The following is a 20,926-nucleotide window of genomic DNA, read 5'->3' on the forward strand; positions in this document are numbered from 1 at the left end:
CTTTGGTTATTGGGTTATTATCTCTGGCGGGATTTTGTCAGGGCAAAAGCACTCCACGGTCTTTATCTGTAGTAATCCACTTTTAATTGGGGCAGGGGAAGCTGAAAACATAGGGCTGACTTCTGTGCCGAGCTGCCATAACCTGAACGAGATGGTAATGGCCTGCGTTTCTCCTAAACCCTTGATGGTGTTGTGGGGCTCGTGCCTGCTCCTGGGTAGGCTGGAGCAAGCGGGTTTTGAGTGGCTTTGACCCCGACTGGTGCTTGCAGGTCAGGGCACAGTCCGTGTTTGCATTCGTGCCTTCTGCCCTGGGGAGGCATGAATGCCTTCATCCCAGTAAAGGGATGCATCTCAGTATCCCAGTAAAGTAAATGCCTTTCTCCCAGTAAAGGCACTGGGTGACACCGAGCTCCCAGTCGTGCAGTGGGAATGTGCTTCCTGCTGCATTTCTCCATGGGTGGGGAGGGAGATGGCTGGTGAGGCTCTGCCTCTGCCGCCTTCCTCTCTTCCTAGTTTTTGTGCCCAGGAGATGACGGGTGCCTGTCTCCCACGGAGGCAGGGAGGGGTCTCGTGCCACCCAAAGGGGCTGGGCACCACCTGGCTCTGTAGCATCCAGCACCTGCTCATGTTGGCTGTGAAGCTCCCAGCAGCTCTGGATCCGTATCTGACACGTCCCAGACATTTGCTGAGGCCCAATTCAGCAAAGCACTCGCATGCATGGAGGGTGTCAGCTCCTGGAGCAGGTGCATGAGCTCCCCGGTGCCCAAGCACATCCTGGTGGGGACACTCAGCTACTCGATGACATCCTGCTGACCATGCGAGTGGGATGCTTTCATTGCCGTGGCCTGTCCTGAAGGTTTGGGGGTCAAATCTTAAATGAAGACCCAAGCTTGAGGGAGGCTGGCAGGCATCTGTGGCACCTCCTGTGATGTTGCATCACGGTCAGGCAGAAGGACCTTGTCTCCTCCATGGCACTGTGGTGGTTTCTGTCTCACCTGCGTGTTTGGAGCTTGCCATAGGGACTGTAGCTTGAGGCATGACTTACTAACCGGCTTGGGTTCCTGAACAAGTGCTCTTCCCAGCTTCGCTTGGACCCCCCCTTGCCCCTCTGCTTGGTTTGGTCTCCACCTCGGCGAAGCTCCCGGCTGCACCACCATGCACGGTTGCTTGGCCCTGACTGGGTTGCTGCAGGGAGCACAGTTTGACCTAGCCACAAGCATCGTTTCCCCTGGACCATCTGTTCTGGTCTTGTCACCCCCATGAGGCATTCTGGGAAAATCAGGATGGCTGCTTTTGCCGTTCGTGCAGGAGAGGCAGACGATTGTGGGTATTGCCTAATGCGGTGCAATGCATTTTAGGAGACCCCTTTGCTCATGAACCGTGCACGGGGATGGTCCTGGCATGGCAATACCCATTCCCTTAGCATTGCTGAATGATCCAGCACACAGGGGAGACTGCTGGGGTGAGATCCCAGTTACTACCTGGTCCAAACATAGCATCACTGTGTGCTCTGGAGACACGTACCTGAGCTTCAAACCTGTGGTGACAAATGCAGTCAACATCTGTGGTGCAGCTGGGGCGTCCGGCCTCCCCTACGCCTTTTCCCAGGGCGCAGTGCCTTGCTAATGTGTGCAGAGCATGACAAATGCCCCCCGACCCTCTCCTAGCAGTGCCCAAGCTGGCGAGTTTGAAGCTAGCTCAGGTGTGGACGCACCTGCAGGGCAGAGTCCAGTTGCCACCAGGGCTTCAGCTTTATTCATTTAGTCGCAGGATGGTGCACGGAGCCTGTGCAAGCTCCAGGATGCTGCACATCCCCGTGGCCTAGGTGCAAGGTCTAGAGGAAAAGCTCCTGGGTGCAGCCCCTGAGCTTCATGCAGCTTTTTTGCTGCGCAACACAATGCATTTCCTGCTTGGCCAGGCCCTTGGGATCTCTTGACGCTGGTGAGGGGAGCCCAGCACTTTGGGGTTCCCATCTCTCTCTCTCTCTCTCTCTAGATGCATGGCAGCATCATCTCCTGTCCTGTAATGCTTGGCCCTCACGTAATGCTGCCCCCCCAGTCTTTCTCCACTGCTCCCCTTCTAACCATTTCTTCATTTCTTTGTGCCTCAGATGAGTTTCCCGTGGTCGCGAAGCCCTTGAAAGCTGCAGACCGTACGTGCCTTAGCCTGATTTGTTTAAGCTCGGTAATTTTTCCTTTTGTAGCCGCAGCGGAGGAAGCGACAGATCCGGGATTGCTAGCGGCGGTGGTGTCCAGGCAGCACCCGCTATGGAGATGAGGCTCCCAGGATGCCTCTTCTCTCCATGCATCTTGCAGGGTTTCCCCTTGGGTCGGCTGTGGGGTGGGATGGGGTCTCCGAACCAGGGCAGGTCCTGGCAGGGTCTTCACTCACCTGTGGACTCTGGTGCGAGTTTGGGGAAACACCTGTGATAGTGAGGACCCTTCTTTTCCAAGTTGGGGGGTGCCTGGTGCTCCCCTCTTGATCCAAGACCTCAGGCACTGGTTTTCCCTGGTTTCAGTCTTCAAAGTGGGAGGACAGAGGCTTTTTGAGGTTGCTGCTTCATTCGTCCTAAACACGATGCATCTCTGCAGCAGTGGGCTGGAGAGATGCCTCCAGGATAAGGCAGGGAGCGTGGGGCTGGCTCTTCCTTGCCACGTGGCACAGCTCTGTAACCACCGACGGGGTGGATCCCCAGCTAGCTTGACCCCATTCACTGCTTGACCCCATTTGGGGATCTGGTCCTCTCCTTCCCAAAGAAGGAGACTATTCGAACCAGAGACCTGCTACCCCAGCTCTGTTCACTCATTTCCAAACCCCCATGAAGAGGGACCGGACTGACAGTCTGGATCCTGACTGGATTTTTCTGGCTCTGGCCCTGGTGTCACTGGTATAGACAGGGCCCAAAGCAGCCCCCTTTTCCCAGTAGAAACCGGGGCCAGTTGTGTGGAGTTTGATGGGTTTTATGGAGTTTGATGGCAGCCAAGACCCCTCCTGCAGCCTGGTCAGAGATGTGGGGAAATTTTCCCAAACGGAAAATTTTCCAGTGCTTCATTTTTTTCACGGGAAATTTTCCATTTCTAAAAATTCATTGTTTCATAAAATGCATCAGTAACAATGAATAGATGCCAATACAATATGAGGCAAGCTGGGCCGTTTCAGAGTTGTCAGTAATGTTTTTTCAGGTGATTATCCCTAGGAAGTGTGTGAGAGAGTCCATCTATGTTCGATTGATTTGTAAACAGGGGGGTAAATGCACTCACATAATAATCCAAACCAAAAATCAAGTTATGAATTGACCTAACCGGTCGTGCGGGTCAAATCAAAACCAGAGCATGGCACATCCCGCAGTTTTTTGGGTGTGCTAAGAGGAGTGTGTCGACAGTTTTCAGTGCCTTCATTTTTTTCCCTTAAATTTAAACAATGTGAGGGTAGTGTGGTGGGCCAGTAGGGGGAGCTCCTGCATTGAGCCTCCCACCACACTACGCCCATCCACCTTCCAGACTCCACGTGTCTCTCCAGGGCCGCCTAAGCCCTGGTAAACCCCCCTTTGAGCCCCACCACAGAGTCCGGGGGTAACATGTGCTGCCACCACCCCGAGAAGGGACTGTCTGGGGCCTGTGTCCTCAGGAAAACACAGGCCTAATAGTCCTACAGGTACTCAACCCAGTACAAGAACTTGGGGCACTTCCCCAAGTCGGGGGCCAAAAAGGATAGTCTCCCTTAGTCCGTAGACTCAGGGGGCCTCCTGGGCATAATTAAACCCACCCCTCAATAAGTCTCCCACCCTAGGTACAAAGGAGAACTTTATTGGTTGCAGAGGGTAGGGTTAGAATAGGGTACAGGGTAGAGCAATATCAGAGACATCCCATAGAGCAAACTCCTGTGGCTGGGTAGCCTTTGATCTCGCATCTGAGTTACTGCAAGCTATATATCTAGTTGGATCTCAGGTAGCTTTCTCACAAGTATCATCCGGAGGCTGTTGGAGATTCCTTCTGGAGGCAGGCAGTTCCTTGATCATGACTTTTGAGGGATAGAGCCAGTTTCAGATGGCACAGCTCTTCTTGTTCCTGAGTATCCCTCATGGCTGCTGCACTCCCCGACCCTGGGCAGTCCTTAACTTTTATGGCCCTTGTGACCTCATTTACCTGGTCCAATGGAGGCCAGCACCTGTTGGCTATCAGCCAACCAATTTGAAATACATCACTAGTTGCCAGGCAGACTCTAGCCCACCAGGAAGGAAGAAGCTCTTCACCCAGGTATGTGATGCCATTCACGGAGGCAGAGGGAGCAGGTTTCCCCCCTCCCTGAGGAATGTATCCAGCTCAGGTTACCCAAAGAGATGGGATAAAGGTATGTATCCTCTGCTGGGCCCATCCTAATCACAATTGTCACAGAGCAGAGTTTTTTGGGGAGAAACAAAGGTGGCTTTCTGCCACAGGAAGCACATGCGATTGTGCATCGTCTTTACATTTTACAAGTATTCCAATCAAAATAATTTCCTTCCACCAAAAACTTTGAATTTGTTTGAATATAACATTTAAACCACACGAAGTGTGCTGTATTTCATTTTTTTCCTAATCAAATATTTCACTTCAAGTACCTGTGGCTATTGGGACATAAAATGAACATGGGGGTACTTTTTTCGTGCTGTTTACTAAATATAAGTCAAATAAACAGGCTAAATCAGATCACGCTCTATTTAGGGCACTGGAAAATTTTCCACTACTCAATTTTTTCGTGGGAAATTTTCCATTTCTCAGAAGTCATTGTTTCCTAACATTCATTAGTAATGATGAATAGACGCCAATACAATATTAGGCAAGTGTGGCCATTTCAAGGTTGTCAGTAATGTTTTTCAGGTGGTTATCCCTAGGAAGTGCGTGAGAGAGTCCATCTATGTTTGACTGATTTTTAAACAGGAGGGTAATTTTCCGGAAAATTTTCCAATTCAACATTTTCTGGAAAACCCACATCTCTGAGCCTGGTTGTTTCTTGCCAGGCTGGGAAGTGGGAGGGAAGCACGCTGCATCTTGCTGCTTCGGAGACAGGAGCCGCGCTGGACGGGGCTCCCAGGGCTCCTCCTTTTCCCGGTGACCTCGAGGCACTTTGCTAGTGACTCCCGTGGGCATAGACCAGCCTTGTAGCCCAGCACGGAGGGGCCAGCCATGTGGCTGCTCCACAGTGCAATGATTAGAGGAGCTTCCTGCCCTTCGCTGGAGTCCGGCAGTCACTGGGGCTGCGAAATCATTGCATCCTCCGGCTGATGCAGCTGGGTCTGCAAATCCCCTGGTGCGGAGGTAGCGCTCCCCACAGAAGAGGCTATTGGCTGGCTGTGCATCTTTGGGGCAGGTGATGACCGCCGTGCTAGTGGAGCATCCTTCTGCTGGCATCTACTTCTTCTCCACCGTGGGGCTTTGCTCTCTCTTTAACGGAGCCAGAGGCACCGTGATGTAGACGGGTGCTAACCCCGCAGCGGTGGGGCGTCTCTGCACGAGCACCAACGCGATGTACCACGGAGGTGTCTCTAACCATCTTCTCCCCCATTCTCCTAGTTGACGACAGCCTGGGATTCCTGCCGACGTTCGGCCCCTGTTATGTCAACCTTTACGGCAGCCCACGGGAATTCACTGGCTTCCCAGACCCCTACGAGGAGCTCAACCTGGGAAAGGTGAGGTTGCACTTGGTTTAAAAAAACCCAACCATTTCCGTCCTTCTCTTCAAGAGGAAATGCTCTTACCCAGCCCGAGCGGCGGTACTTTTCGGATGAATCACACTTACCAGGAACGATCGCTCCTTTTTGGTAGCCAGTTATGAGCAAGCATGGAGCTAAGCTTGGGGTCTTCAAAACCCGACGGACACATCCTCACAGGCTTACAGAGAATATCATCTAGTCCCTGCAGCCTCGCTATGCGCCGGGGGCACTCCTTTTAAATGCCCAACTTCAGGACTGATAAAAGGCTGTGCACTGATCTGACACATGCACTTACCCCAATGTAATAGAAAGAAGCAGCCTGCGTTAGCTCTCAGGGCCGTGGTACTAGCAACGTCCTCAGCTGATTCGTTTCTATGATCCTTTTCAAGGCTCTTAATAGCAGTCCGGTCACCATTGCTTTCCCATCACCGTTTCTGGCTCCGTTAACGAGACAGCAGTCAGTGAGAGCGAGCATCCTGCTCACCTGGCTGCAGGGAAGGTACCGTGGGGCTGAAAGGTGCTGTATTTTTCAGTGTTTTAGGCACTTCGCTATCCTACTGTACAATATACACTACTATACACTTGTCATGTTGGCTGCAACGCAAGCAACAAGTGCTAGGTTAGCTGTATTATGGAGTCAGATGAATTGTGCCCTCCCTTGGTGTGCAGGTCCTATGCATCTCTTCTGCCCAGTCCTGCTTCTCCTGAGCTGACCACCGTGCAGTAAATAAATGGCAGGGCTCCACCGGGTTTCAGATGAATGCATGGCATTTTGGTAATGCCCCGCTCTCTCTTTCTTCGTCTCCTAAGGGAGAGGGTGTAGCATATCGGGGCAGGCTGCTGGTGGAACTGGAGACCAAGCTGGTGGAGCACATTGAGCAGAAGGTGGAGGACATCCCAGCTGACGATATCCTACGGGTAGAGGTAACTCAGCCTGAAAGCCTACGGGGGTCCTCGTCCTGCAGTCCCGTACCATGCCCAGCTCCGGCGGGATTAGGCCTCAGGGTCGGGGTCTTCCAAATGGCGGTGGGTGGGAACAACTTCACTGTTCCCAGTGGTACTCAACCATCCTCATCCTCACTGTGTCCCTGCAAAGCAGAGAAAAGCTTTAGGCCCCTTTTTTCCCCCATTGGGAACTGGGACGGAGGGACAGGTTGCTCCACCTCTTAAGCCTCTCAGTGAGATCTGATTCCACTGTGAATGCATCTCCTTTTGCAGGTATCCAGGTTGTAGCTGCATTGGCCGAGAGGAGAAAGCAATCGGGGCTCGTAGTAAAGATGATCTCTATTATTACTAGAATTTTTTTTTGCAAAAATCGTGTTGGTCTCATAAAAGAGATCATCTCTATTACGAGCCCTGATTGCTTTCTCTTGTTGCCGCGAACGTAAAGCAGGGTGGGACAGTGGGGCATGTGGGGGTAATGGAAAGAAGGATGCAGGCCACCTCACCCTGCCTACCGCTCTCTGCCTGCAGGAAGCAGCAGCCTAGGCAATGCAGTCGGAGAGCACAAGGCACTCTGGGAATCGTAGTTTTGAAGAGCAGATGTGGAGATTCACTGCTGCTGGTGGGGGAAAATTGACCCCATTTTTTTGCCACTGAAATCAGCAGCTTTCGGCTCTCTGGATATGGGCTTCAGCAGCAAATAAATGGAGCGAAAGCTTCTACCTGGCAGCAAAAAGCTCCACTGCCAATTTGGAGAACTATGATTCCCAGGATACCTTGCAGTTCTTGACACTGCCTGGCTGGGCTTGTTGCTGGTCCTGTGCCTTGTGAGGGGGTGGTGGTGGGGAAGGGTGAGGAAGGACTGCCTTGGGATCATCGGCTGTCTGCCACTGGGTGCATCTACACGTGCGCTTTACTGCGGAGTAGACTAGTTAACTCTGCAGTAAAGCAGCACAGTCTACACGTGCACCTGTATTCGAGTGCAGTAAATTAACTCTGCCACAGGTTAGTACTAGGAAAAATACTGTCCGATGGCAGAGAACTCATGAGAACTTAAATGCACATGTAGACCGTGACCAGGACCGCCCTGGCTCAAATTTCTGCGGTCCTGGGTGCACGTGAAGTCACTGCACCTGGGAGCAGCTGACTTCGGCACTAATTGTGTCAGAGTTTATTGCACTGGCGGTTTTTCACGGTGGAGCAGGATCACGCTGAGGGACCTAACTTCACGTAGGTAGCTGGTAGGTGAAGAAGGATCCAGGCTGGAGGGACTTTCCTGCTGTCCGGGGCAGTACAGGGAACCCTACCCATGTGTCCTAAACCCTAAGCAACCGTGCCCGCTGCACTGTTCAACCCCTGATGATCCAGGCATGCTTGGTCCATCTCGTCCCCATTTGGGCTCACAACTGGCAGGTTGTGGGGGGGAAATGAGGCTGTCCTGCCAGGGGGTGATAATTTTAGGGCAGGCTGAGACCGCCGTTGGGGGAAGAAACCTATGGCTTGACCGCGTGCATTGCAGAAGTTCCTGCGGCGCCGGAAGTATTCCCTCTTCGCCGCCTTCTACTCGGCCACCATGCTCCAGGACGTGAACGACCCCATCCAGTTCGAAGTCAGCATCGGCAACTACGGCAACAAGTTTGACAACACCTGCCTGCCGCTGGCGTCCACCACGCAGTACAGCCGGGCCGTGTTTGACGGTGAGCAGGGGTGCGATGGGCAACGCGGCCCCTCCTTATGCCCCCTGCACCTCGAGCTGTGTCTACACCGGGACCCTCAACCCACTGACCATCTCCACTAACCTTGACCCCTTGCGGGTGCCTGGCCAGACCCAGGAAGCTTTGCTGAACTTCAGGGTCCAAGGTCAACTCTACCCCTATTCGTGACTTCACCCCATCCGTCCCTGCAGGGTTTTGTGGCTCAGCTGGATTGGCAGGGCTTGAGTATGGGAAGTCAACCAGCAGCAATCCCACTGTTCCCTGTTCCTGTCTGCCACCCCCCTGCCTGTCTCTCCTGCCCATGGGGTGAGACAGTCCCACAAGGCGAGACAAGTTGCCTGCAAGCTGATTCCTAAAAGGGCTTCCCAAGGGACCTGGGAGACACGGCAGTGCTTGGGGACAGCAAGGGTGCGTGCTGTAAGGTGTGGTGTAGGGGGCAGCTCATGTGGCTTTGGATGCTTGATCGTGACCTCAACCCTAAATGTTAGTGCCAACGTCAAGGGTCCCAGGACGGGGACCAGGGACGGTGCCTTGCACTGGAGGATGCTCCTTTTGGGGGGCTACAGCCAGGTGCCTCCATCCCTGAGTGCATCCCACCTCCATCTCCTCCCCCAGGGCAAAGCCCCTGGAGCCCTCCGTCCTGTAAGATCCCACAGAAACCTTGGCAAGATTTGAGGTTGCGCATCCCACCGTCCTGGCCAAATTGCATCTCAGGCCATTGTCGTCTGCCGGACGAAACCGCCCACCCCTCGTTTCATTTGGAAGCGGTCTTTCTCCTTGCTTCCCAAGCACGGTGCACGGCGTTTGCGGCTGCTGTTAAACAGGTGCCGTCTCGCTCCCCTTCCCCGGAAGTGGTGGCATTGCTGCGGAGGATAGAGCAATGCCTGTATGTGCAGGTCACCCAGAGGGGTTGTGGACTTGCCATCCTTGGAGGGGTTTAAGCCCCAGCTAGACAAAGCCTTGGCTGGGATGATCTAGTTGGGGCCTGGCCCTGCTTTGAGCAGGGGGTTGGACTGGGTGCCCTCTGATGCTCTTTCCAACCCTCATTTTTTATGACTTTATGACTTACGAAGCGTGACACAGGGGGCCACGGCCGGGTGTCTCGCGGCTCTCCATCCTTGGCACAGGATATAATATCGTAATGCTAGCACATGTACATATATGGGTGCATAGCACGTGTTCATAGCACGTGTGCATACATGGGTGCATAGCACATGTGCATACGTGGGTGCATAGCAAGGGTGCGTAGCACATGTGCATACCTGGGCGCATAGCAAGGGTGCGTAGCACGTGTGCATACATGGCATGGGTGCATACGCTGGTGCATACACATGTGCATAGCACAGGTGCATACACATGTGTGTGTCTGCACATGTGCACATGTGCATCATACAGCTACTGCTGGCATCTACTTTAGACCAGAACTCCTCAGTGGTGTGTCATAGACCCCACAATGTTCACAGAGAAGGTAGAGTCCCCAGTGGGGCTTTTGCAAAAGGAAAATCTTCAGTTCTTGGGGGTCACAGCAGAGTGGCTCCCACCGAGCCTTAGACTTGGGACAGCAGTTGCATAGATGAACCAGCCTGTCTTACTCCTTCCGGTACGTAGTTGCAAGGAGCTGGACCAGCATCTTTGTCCTTCGGGTCAGAGAGCGCAGAGCAGTGTGTGTACCCCTGTGTGCGGCACAGGGTAGGGCATCGAGCATGTGTAGCACAGAGTGGCATGTGCCATGCAAGTAGCATATGTGTGTGCCAGGGTGGCCCTTGGAGCTCCTTGCTTCCTCTGGCTCAGTTCATAGCAGGAGCCATCCGTGCCCATTCCCTCAAGCCAGGTGCTAGCATGGTCTCTCTTGCAGGCTGCCAGTACTACTACCTGCCCTGGGGCAATGTGAAGCCAGTGGTGGTGCTGTCCTCATACTGGGAAGACATCAGCCACAGGACAGATGTGCAGAACACCCTCCAGCGCTGCGTAGACCATCTGGTGAGTCCTGGGCATCTCTGGGGGAGCTGAGAGTCCCTGGGGCTGCCGTGCATGGGCTTGCAGACACTTGCACTGGACCTTTCTAGCCGGGCTCCGGGCACGTGGCACCAAGGAAGGGCCCACGGTGAGAATTGGGGAGCCCACATCCAAGCCGGCTCACCCTGTTGTGTTCAGCCTCCCTGATCCCGGTGAGCCGAGTCCACAGCAGCCTTCCCTTGCTGTCCCGGCGCGGCGGTGAGGCACAGCCGCTACCGCAGCTCCCCTGTCCCCCCCGCCAAGGCTGCACTCCGGGGGATGCGGAGGGATCCTCCTATGAGTCTTGTGGGTACGGCACCTCGGGGGAGTGAGATGGATGAAGGATGACAAGACATGTCTGTGTGTTTTTGTGCATGTGCATCTGTGTGTATCTATGGTTGTATAGATGCGTGTGTGTGTGCAGCTGTGTGTATGCACAGCTATGTGTGTTCGTGTGTTGGTATGCGTGCATGTGTAGCTGTGAGTTTTTGTGTGTTTGTGTATGCAGCTGTGTGTTTGTGTGTGTGTCCGTCCATCCGTGTGTATGTGCAGCTCTGTGTGCATGTGCAGCGCTGTGTTTTTGTGTGTGTCTGTGTGTATATGCAGTTGTCTGTTTGTATGTGTCTGTCCATGTGTATGTATGTGCAGCTGTGTATATGCATGTTGCATGTGCAGCTGTGTGTGTTTGTGTGCATCTGTATGTGCAGCTTTTGTGTCTGTATGAGCAGCTGTGTGTGTTTGTGTGTCAATGTGTGTATGTGCAGCTGTGTGTATGCACGTTGCATGTGCAGCTGTGTGTGTATGTGCAGCTGTGTGTGTTTGTGTGTGCACTTCTGTGTCTGTATGAGTAGCTGTGTGTTTGTGTGTCAGTGTGTGTATGTGCAGCTGTGTGTTTGTGTATGCACTTCTGTGTCTGTATGAGTAGCTGTGTGTTTGTGTGTCAGTGTGTGTATGTGTAGCTGTGTTTGAGTATGTGCAGATAAGCGTGTTTTTATGTCTGTGTGTATGCATTTGTGCGTGTTTGCACAGCTGTTTGTGTCTGTGTTTTTGTTTGTGCAGCTGTATATGCTTGTGTTTGTGTGTGCACGTGCAGCTGTGTGTTTGTGTTTGCTCTTTTGTGTCTGTATGAGCAGCTGTGTGTGTTTGTGTGTCAGTGTGTGTATGTGCAGCCCTATGTGTGTAGCTGTGTTTGAGTATGTGCAGATACGTGTGCTTATGTGCCTGTGCGTGTGCATCTGTGCATGTTTGCACAGCTGTTTGTATGTGTCTGTGTGTTTGTGTATGTGCAACTGTATATGCTTGTGTGTGCCTGTGTGTGCACGTGCAGCTGTGTGTGTTTGCATGTTTGTGTATGTGCAGCTGTGTGTGTTTGCATGTGTGCATCTGTGTGTTTGCCTGTGTCTGTGTGTGCTTTTTGTGTGCGTGTGTGTGTGTGTGTGTGTGTGAGAAGTCCGTGTTTCAGGACTGACCCTGCTCCATCAGGAAAGCAGCATGAAGGCCGTTCTTTGTCCTCCCCCGCCCTGGGGAGTCCAGGTTTCCAGCGAGGAACACACCTCTTCTGCAGAGGCCTTGTTATTTTTCCTGCTTCATTCAGGGCAGGAAACTTTGCCCCCCCCCCCGGAGGGCAGCGTGCAGTGTGGCAGGGGCAGCTGGAGTCTGCTGGGGAGGCACAGATCCCGGTTAGGGTGCGGGGTTGGGTGCTGGGGCTGCTTTGTGTTGAAAACTGTAGGGCCGCGTCATGGGATGTGTTACTTTCTGGGGGTGTCTGGGGCGGCAGGGACCAGCCAGCGACAAGTAGAGCAGCAGCAAAGTTACGGGCGGGGAAAGCGAGGCACAGAAGCGACCTGCCCCTGGGTGCACAGCTGGTCAGGGTGGAGCTCAGATCCCCTCACCCCAGCTCTGACCCCCAAATGGGGTTCCTCTCATTAGTGAGTCCCTGCAAACAAGGTACGCTGCAGCTTCTGACAGGCGGGGACGCCGTCGCCTCTGGCGGGAGCAGGCGCCTGGGTGCAAACATCTGTCTGCAGTGACTTGGCTGGTGTGCTGGCAAAGAGGAAGGGCACACGGAGGGGGTGCAGGGGGGCAACATGGCTAAGAAGAGATGTGGCGACGGCACTGTCTGCCCAGCGCCACCTGCACGGGGCTCCTGGGACCACTGGAATCTGCCTGACTCGCTCCTGGTGCGGGGCCAAAACTGCACGTGCCGCATGCACTGCACGTGTCAACCCATGTGGCACTGCCACATGCACACACCCTGCACTCGGTACCCCACACTGCACCATGGGACATTGCGACGTGCAAACTCTGCATGCAGCAACCCGCACTGTGCCAGGTGACACTGCCACACACGCGCATTGTACTCAGCACCCTGCGCTGCACTGTGTCGCGCTGCCACATGCAACGCTGCACTTGGCAAACCACACTGTGCCATGCTACACTGTGCCATGCATGCACTGTGTTCAGCACCCTGCACTGCGCCACATCACTGCCACACCAATTCACTGCCAGTGCCCCACACTGAGCTGTGCCACCCTGGCACACACATGTTACGTGCATGGCACCATGCCACTCTGTGCTATGCAAGCACACTGCACTCAATGCCGTACTTCGTGTGACACACACGTATACCTTGCATTCCTGTGACCCACACTGAACTCTGCCACACTGTACCATGTACACACACATGCGCATGCAACACACTCGAACTACATGCAGGCAGCTGCCCTATGCCCCCCTCTCCAGGGCAGGTCAGACAAAGCCCTCCTGTTTCAGACGCCCGCCTGGGCAGGTGGTGGTGGTGGGGGGGTGCCTGTCCTGTCACAACATGATGTTGTGATGGTGCTCGCACTATCTGAGCTGCAGCTACAGTATGCACCCCATCCGACTGTAACCCCCACCCCTCTCCCACCACCCTTGACAGGGCAGGAATGGGGGGAGACGGGGTTTCTCTCTCTCCCTCCTCCTGTCCTTATGTCAGCAGCGGTTATTTGGTTCCTGCCTCTGCCACAGACATCCTGCATAGCCTTAGGCACGTCACTTAGCCTCACTCTCAGCTCTCCCCGCTCCTGAATGGCTCATGCAGCTCTTTGGGTCACGGCCTCACTTGTCCATACAGTGCTGAGTGCAGCCGAAACCCAGGTGCAGAAGGTCCTGGAAGGGGTCTGGCCCTACCCTGCTGCAAGCCCTATGCTCTTACCAGACTCATTGCAACTGGGCCATGAAGGGAAGCCATGGCGAGTGCTCCCGGGGCAGCACCCCTGCTTATGCGGGCAGACAGCAGGGCTCAAACTCAGTGCTAAGAGCCTGGTCTCTGAGCACACCAGCTATTAGGGGGTGATGTGGCATAGCTCCCTAGCACCCACATATGGCCACGAATGCCCGGGTCCACGGGATAGGAGGGACCTTAAAGCAACCGTGCCCTTTTGCACGGAGGACGGCCAGGGGCGCGGGGCGCAGCGTGTGAGTCCTTCCTCCGCTCTGTGTTGTGTAGGAAGCGAACCTGGAGCAGGTCCACATCATGCTCAAAGCCAAGTGCTCGCCCCGCGACTTGGACGCCTCGGTCGCCCGGTTGATTGATGACATCATCGCGGACTGCAGGTACGTCTGCCAGCTCCCGCCGGGAGCCTTTCCCTGCGTTTGTTGCCCTTGGCCGGGGCCCTTTGCTGAAGACGCCCGGTTATTGGCTCGTGTTTGCTTCAAAGGCGGCTGAGCCAAGGCACGGAGTTGAAAAGGTGACATTTAAAGCAGGTCATAAATTTTCCCCTCTTTACGCCAAGGTGGCAGCTCCCGTGTACCTGAATGAGCCTCATTGTATCGCAGGCCGAGCTGGGGCATGGGAGACCTTCCCAGGAGCACGTCGGAGCTCGCGGGATAGAGCTGCTCTGAGCAAACATTTCCGTGCAGGGGAAAAGCGCTTGGAAGTGCTGAAGCAGGGGTTTCTTCCACGCTGTGTGGGCAGGGGTGGATCTAGGAGTCTGAGAAGGGGGTGCAGACGGTGGGGCACACCAACACATCTATTGTTTTTTCTAGTTAAAGAGTAATTTATACCTTTACTCATATGCTAGGGGGGAGGCATTCTGTGATTGCATTTTGCAAAAACAAGCAGAAGTTGGAATGAGTGCTAATTTGCTAAATTATATATACCGTTTCAAAGAGGCACAATACACTAGGCAAAAAAACAGCCCAGTGATATTATGCCAGTGGTCCTGTAGCCGTTCTAGTTAAATGTATGTCTCTTATTCATAAAATAAAATCTATCCTTCTTGCTAGTGCCTCCAATACTTTGCTGTCAGTCATATCTATACCTGAGGCCACATTTGCATGAAGGATTTTAGCTAGAGCTAAATAGAGCTTGCAGGGCTGGGAAATAGAAGCGAGACATTTCCAGGATGGGCTGACAGACAACGACACTGCAGAAGAAAGGGTAGTTTGAACATCAAGACTGTTAAAAGGAGAGAGGGTCGTTCACGCCTATGGAGTGGAGAGAGATTAGCAGGAACCAGGTGGATTATCATAAGCCATGAAGTCAAGTGACTCCCTGGAATAGAAATGCCGCTGCTTCTCTTAGGCAGATGGTTTTTAAAGTTTGGGTGGAGCAGGAATCAAAGCGGGGTGCAGTGAAACTGCAGCAAACCACGTGGAGATTGGCTCTCAGGAGGAGCCTCCTTGCTGGTGGAGCAGTGGGGCAGGGGTGGATCTCCTTGTCATTCACATCAACCTCTAGCTCCTGGCTCCAGGAAGGCCTGCAGCATTGAATCCCGCTGTCCACCATCTGATTGCACTGGCCCAGTGCATCCACAGATGACGGATAATGAAACGAGGTTAGCTCCGACGCATAACAATTTTGGACCAAGCAGCCGAAGGACGTGATGAGGACAGCAGATGGCAATGCTTTCCCTCCTGAAAAGCCCCGCATACCCTCTGACGATGCTGTGACGTGGTGAGTACAGGTCGCCGCTGTAATAAACCTGCCCAGTCCCCAGCCATGGGTCTGCAAGTCCTCGACGGCGGAGCAAGCGGAAGATCTCGGATTGACCTCATTAGCCATCGTCGGACACACAGATAAGACAATAATGGAAGACAATCATCCTTGACTGCGAGGGACTGCCGAAGAAGAAGGCACTGGCCTGAGGTTGGATTCTGCAGTGCCCTGACCGAACCACTTTGCATGGTTTCCAGACCTGCCAGCCAGCCCCAGTTGGCTCTGGGGGAAACTGCGAGATGCTGCACACCTGGGAACATCAGCTGGCTTCAGTAGATGCCACAAATATGGATCAGGGGCTTCTTGTTACTCAAAGTTGAGTGGAGCAAAGTCAAAACGTTGCCAGGCTTGTTTTTTCCCTGGAAATCTCTTGTGCTTGAGGCACAGGCTTGCTCCTTGTGAGCAATTGCAAGGAAGGGTATTTGGTTTAAGCTAAGTGAATAAGTTTCCTCCAGAGCCTTCAGGTAAATCACACTGTGAGTCCGTTTCAGTCTCTGTCTGCTCTTCTTCTTTAGCTTGTAAGCTCTCAGGGTGAGGTTTTCAAAGGCACCCACCTGCCAAGGACATCAGGTAGAGTTAGTCCCCTAAACACCTTTAAGGGTCTGATGCTTTAGGCAAGGTCTGATGGGCTCCTACCTTGGGCTCCATACAGGTCTGATGGGCTCCATAAAGATGGGCAAGGTCTGGTGGGTTCCTACCTTGGGCTCCATAAAGGTCTGGTCGGCTCCATAAAGATGGGCAAGGTCTGATGGGCTCCTACCTTGGGCTTCATACAGGTCTGATGGGCTCCACAAAGGTGGGCAAGGTCTGATGGGCTCCTACCTTGGACTCCATACAGGTCTGATGGGTTCCATAAAGGTGGGCGAGGTCTGATGGGCTCCTACCTTGTTTGTACAGCGCCTAGCACATCTGGGCAAGGATGTCAGTGAGGGTCGCTACAGACCCCACTGCAGCATAGATAACACTTCTGTTGTCACTGGTTTTTAAAACTACAACTCAGCCTCTCCACCTCTCACTCTGCCCATCATAGAGATCAAAAGCATCTTGTTCTCTCTCTCTCTGTGCATATATATCTTATTTTTGCTTAGTCTATGATGGTGCATCTCTACCCTGCCTTTTAACTAACTTCAGACTCACATGGCTAACGACCACTCTCACGTCTCATGGAAACATAGGGAAGTAGGACTAGAAGAGCCCTCCATAGGCCATCTTCAGCCCCCAAATCTTCATCATTACCTGCAGGCATCATTTCTAGGGTTGAAAGGGGAATTCTGTCTCTGGGTCTGGTCTCAAAAGACCCGAGAAGTGTACTGAGACCCTTTAACTCATGCTACACCAGGGCAGTAGGGCCATTTGCTCATTGTACCAGCCTGCCATGGGTGCAAGCCTGTCCCCTTAGGGCATGAGGCCTCTAAGGGTTGAGAGGCCTTTGAGTCCCCTGCTTAGGGAGGCCTGGAGTAAATGAGGGAAGACTTGGTGGCATTCATGCCAGTGCAAAGCCTCCCAGGGACTCGTTTGGTGGCTGCCCGCCAGTTCTTTCAGGGGCGGGAGCTGGAATAACACAACCCATACGTGGGTTTGCAAGCCACCGAGCTTGGGAAACCCTCCGTCAGCCCAGCAGACGGGCCGCTTGAAGGACGCTCTTTTAAAAGCCTGTTTATTTGCTTTTAAGCTTCCTCGGGGAGACGTTCCCCCACGTCGTTGGCTCGTCAGGAAAGGTCAGAGCCCTCGGGAGGGCTGGAAATACCGCTCTGCGTGCGCGTGTCTGCATGCACGCTCGGCATGACCCGAGGATGCTCCCTGGAACTCGGTCCCGCAAAGGTGTGGCTCCCTCCAAAACAAACTCAATTAAAAGGGGGTGGGAGGGGAGGGGAGGGGGGATGCGGTGGCAGGAGGTGCCAAGCCTGTGGTTCACATTGGCTCCGCTCTGCCCCGAGCTCCTGCAATCAATGGCTTCTGCGTCTCCGGGAGCAATCGGCATCGGGACATCGGGGGATGTATGTTGCGTTTGGATTTGCTCCGTGCTGGCAAGCCGGGCATCGTGCACTGGCTGAGCGCCTTCCCATCCAGATTAATCACCTCTGAGACTGTTTTTCTTAAAGACCAAAAGGCCCCAGTGCTGCCCATCACAAGTGACCCCCCAAGCAGCTTGCCTTTGCAATTCCCGCCGTGTGCCCGGATACTGGCATCTCTGTGGCACAAATCCCACATCGATTGAAGACTTCCAGCGATGGAAAAGCCGCTCATCCCTCCTCTTGGATGGCCCAGCAGCTAGTTTGTCTCATGGTTGAAGTGTGTGTTTTTCTTAGCTGTCGAAGACTATGCCGTGGCCTCCAAAGTCATCCATGGACTCAGGATCACCCCTCTCCGAATCAGCCCGGCTAAGTGTGCGTGTCCAACTTGCTGTTCAACACTTCCAGCCACGGGGATGCCACAGCCTCTGAACCAGCCCCAGAGCAAGAAAATTCTTCCTTTAATCCAACCTAAATCTCCTTCATTGCAAGTTTGGCCTGTTCCTTCTTGGCCTGTCTCCTGGGGGCATCAGTCCATCACCACCCTCTTTATTAACAGCCCGTCTGGGATGTGAAGGCTGCTCTCGAGCCCTCCCTGCCCCGTGTCAGTCTTCTCATCTCCAGACTGAAGGATCCCATGCAAGCAACTCGAAAGCTGCACCCTGCATTTGCAAAGGCCTTGGAGGAAGGACGACTTTGCAATATGCTTTGATAGTTGGCACAGCCCGGGGTGCCGTTGTGTCCAGCCCCTGCTATCGTAAGCGGTAGGCCATGGGAGCACTTTCATGTACGGATCGAGCTTCATCTTACAACCCATTTGGTTTCTTGGCTCTTTTGCTCCCGTTGGGAGCCTCTTTCCAAATGATCAGGAGTGCACGTGGTCACAGCTGATTTATACTCATTTGTTCTTGGGCCAGCAATGTCCTTTCATTTGCCTGCAGCAAATATCTGTGCAACCCACTGGCAATACGTCCCGGTCCTCTAAAGGCTCTGATCCTGGTGACACAAAGTGGGGTCCATGAGGAGGACATAATGGGCTTTTTTTCCCCCCATTAGCTTTGTTTTTAAACCTAGGAAATGACACCCAAATTCACTTCATTAAAAGGACATTATCCAGGTTGGTAGAGTTAGAGCGATGTTGTAGCCGTGAGGGTTCAGGAATTAGGTGAGAGGCAAGGATTTTTGGGGGTGGTATCTTTTATTGGACCAGCTGCATGGTTGGGATAGGTAGCTAAGCTTTCCAATAATACAAAGAGTATGGGTAGGAAGCCAAATGCTGCCCAGGGGTTATTTCTGCTCTATGCTGGACTTCTTATGAGATCCCTGAAGCCAGACTTTGCAGAGATGAGAGGTCATTAGCAGGCTTTGTCTGAAGTCAGGCAGAAAGCAGGTCGATGTGCACCTCCACGACTAACTAAATCAGGGATGTGTTGCAAGCAGCAGGCTTGCTTCATCAGATGCTAATGAAGTATCGTCTAATGAAGTAAGCCTGCTGCTTCTAAAAGCTCATGCCGTAAACCCTGATTTAGTTAGTGTGTAAGGTGCAAACCTACCCTGCCTTTGCTGAGATGGTCGCTTTTTTTCTATGAAGTAAGCCTGCTGCTTCTAAAAGCTCATGCCGTACACCCTGATTTAGTTAGTCTGTAAGGTGCAAACCTACCCTGCCTTTGCTGAGATGGTCGCTGTTTTTCTAGGTCTCATTTTCTGGGTGCCTGACTTGAGACCCTGGGGGGCTGTTTTGCAGAAGAGCTGAACACTTGCAGCCACAGCTGAAGTCAGTGGGAAATGGGCTTGGACTATACAAGGTGCTTTATATTGCTGCGTGCTCTGCAAAATCAGCACCTCAAAGCGGGTACCTGGAACCAGCGGACACTTTTGACCTTAAATCTCCCTGTGCCTCAGTTTCCCCCTTAGGAAGTGCCCTCAAAAAACCCAGGCAGAACTGAATCCTGTCCTCCGAGCAGAGCGTGCACGGGTTTGCTTTCTCCTGAACAACCGAGAAAGCAAAAAGCTGCCCTCTGTGCGCTGCATGAAGCAGGAGCCTGGCGGAGAAAAATAGCGTGTGGTTGTGCAATTAAAAACTGTGTCCCGACGCCTGTGGACATGGGGGGAGAGGTGCATTTGCAGGGGCCACCGGCATCGTGGCATTTCCTAGCCTTCGACTGCTTGACTTCGCTTGTGCAACAACGGTCCTCGAGCACAGCGATACGCATGCAAAGCTAACGAACCCTCCACATGATTTGTGGCGCTAGGGGAGGAAAACAGGACATTTTAAGAATGGGGAAAAAAAACTGAATTAAAACCTATCCCCATAAGTCTTTTTAATTGAAGAAACTCCAAAGCACCAGGCCACATGATGTAAAGGGTTGTAGGGGAGAAGCGGGAATTATTTTCAAATGAGATCGCTTGACAAGAAACATCGAGCTGATCGAGCCAGGCAGCGTCTTAGGTGCAATGAGGCCCCAGATCTCAGCCACGTTGTGCGCCGCTGCTTCGGGGAACGTTTGCACGTGACGGCGCCAGCGTGGAAGAAATTAGCACCTTTGGTTCTGGGCAGCCGGGGCCACAATGCGAAGCGTCAGGATTTATGGTGAGCGTGTGCCCCGTGACTCAGATAGCGCAGGCAGGAGGAACGGTTAAAGCGTATCCGTCTTGGGCTGGATCCTTTTGCGGGTCTCCTCGCTATCTGGCTGAGGGAACGGGACATTGCAGCTCGTCTTTCTTTTCTGGCTCTGCAGCAGGTTCTCATTTTCTATGGGCTGTATTGATGCAATGAGCTTTTACTACTCACTAATTAAGATCGTAGCATCGCAGACAATGAGGGCTGGAACGAGCTCAGGAGGTCCAACCCCTGCTCCAAGCAGGACCAGCCCCAACTACATCATCCCAGCCAAGGCTTGGTCTAGCCGGGTCTCTATAAATGGAGATGCCACCACCCTTTGGGGAGCCTGGTCCAGTGCTTCACCACCCTCCTCGGGAGAAAGTTTTTCCTAATATCCAACCTCAACTTCCCTTGCTGCAGCCTGAGCCCATTGCTCGTTCCGTCACCTGCCTTCACTGAGGACAGCCCTCTTTGCAGCCCCCCTGCAGCGAGGTGAAGGCTGCTATTCAATCCCCCTCGGTCTTCTCTTCTGCAGACTCAATCAGCCCATTTTCCTCATCCTTTCCTCAACAGTCATGTCCCCCAGCCCACAACCATTTTTGTCACCCTCCGCTGGACTCTCTCCACTGTGTCCACAATCACCCACGTGCTTTCTGTGCCCCTGGGTAGCTCTAGACAGGCCCTGGTCCTATATTCTCCTCCTAAAGCACCTACAGCTGCCTCTGGAGGCCGGGCGCGAGGCACCCTTGGTGTGATCCAGAATTGCACTGCTCGTGTTTTTCTCACTCCTGCCATATCCCGAAGCTAGCGTACAGCGCTATAAGAAGTGTGATGGGAGCAGGCGGAGGACTCCTGTGTCCCGTTCCCTCTTCTCCTGTGCTGTGTGCGTGATCCAGGGAGTCTGCTGGTTTGTTAACACCTCGCAAACTACTGTATTTTCTCATGTACAACATGCATGCCTCAAATAAGACACACCCCTGGTTTTTG

General features: G+C 53.3%; 1 protein-coding gene across 3 annotated transcripts in view; it reads left to right on the forward strand.

Moving 5' to 3' along the window:
• Positions 1-20,926, forward strand: part of DYSF (dysferlin) — a 200,784-nt gene that overhangs the window by 52,544 nt on the left and 127,314 nt on the right. For all 3 annotated transcript variants that reach the window (XM_019495633.2, XM_019495634.2, XM_059721412.1), the window contains exons 17-21: positions 5,553-5,668; positions 6,503-6,616; positions 8,154-8,331; positions 10,205-10,329; positions 13,835-13,941. In XM_019495633.2, the coding sequence (XP_019351178.2) occupies positions 5,553-5,668; positions 6,503-6,616; positions 8,154-8,331; positions 10,205-10,329; positions 13,835-13,941 (640 nt within the window). The remainder of the gene's footprint in view (positions 1-5,552; positions 5,669-6,502; positions 6,617-8,153; positions 8,332-10,204; positions 10,330-13,834; positions 13,942-20,926) is intronic.

The sequence above is a fragment of the Alligator mississippiensis genome, chromosome 2 (assembly GCF_030867095.1).
Source record: "Alligator mississippiensis isolate rAllMis1 chromosome 2, rAllMis1, whole genome shotgun sequence".
Lineage (NCBI taxonomy): Eukaryota > Metazoa > Chordata > Crocodylia > Alligatoridae > Alligator > Alligator mississippiensis.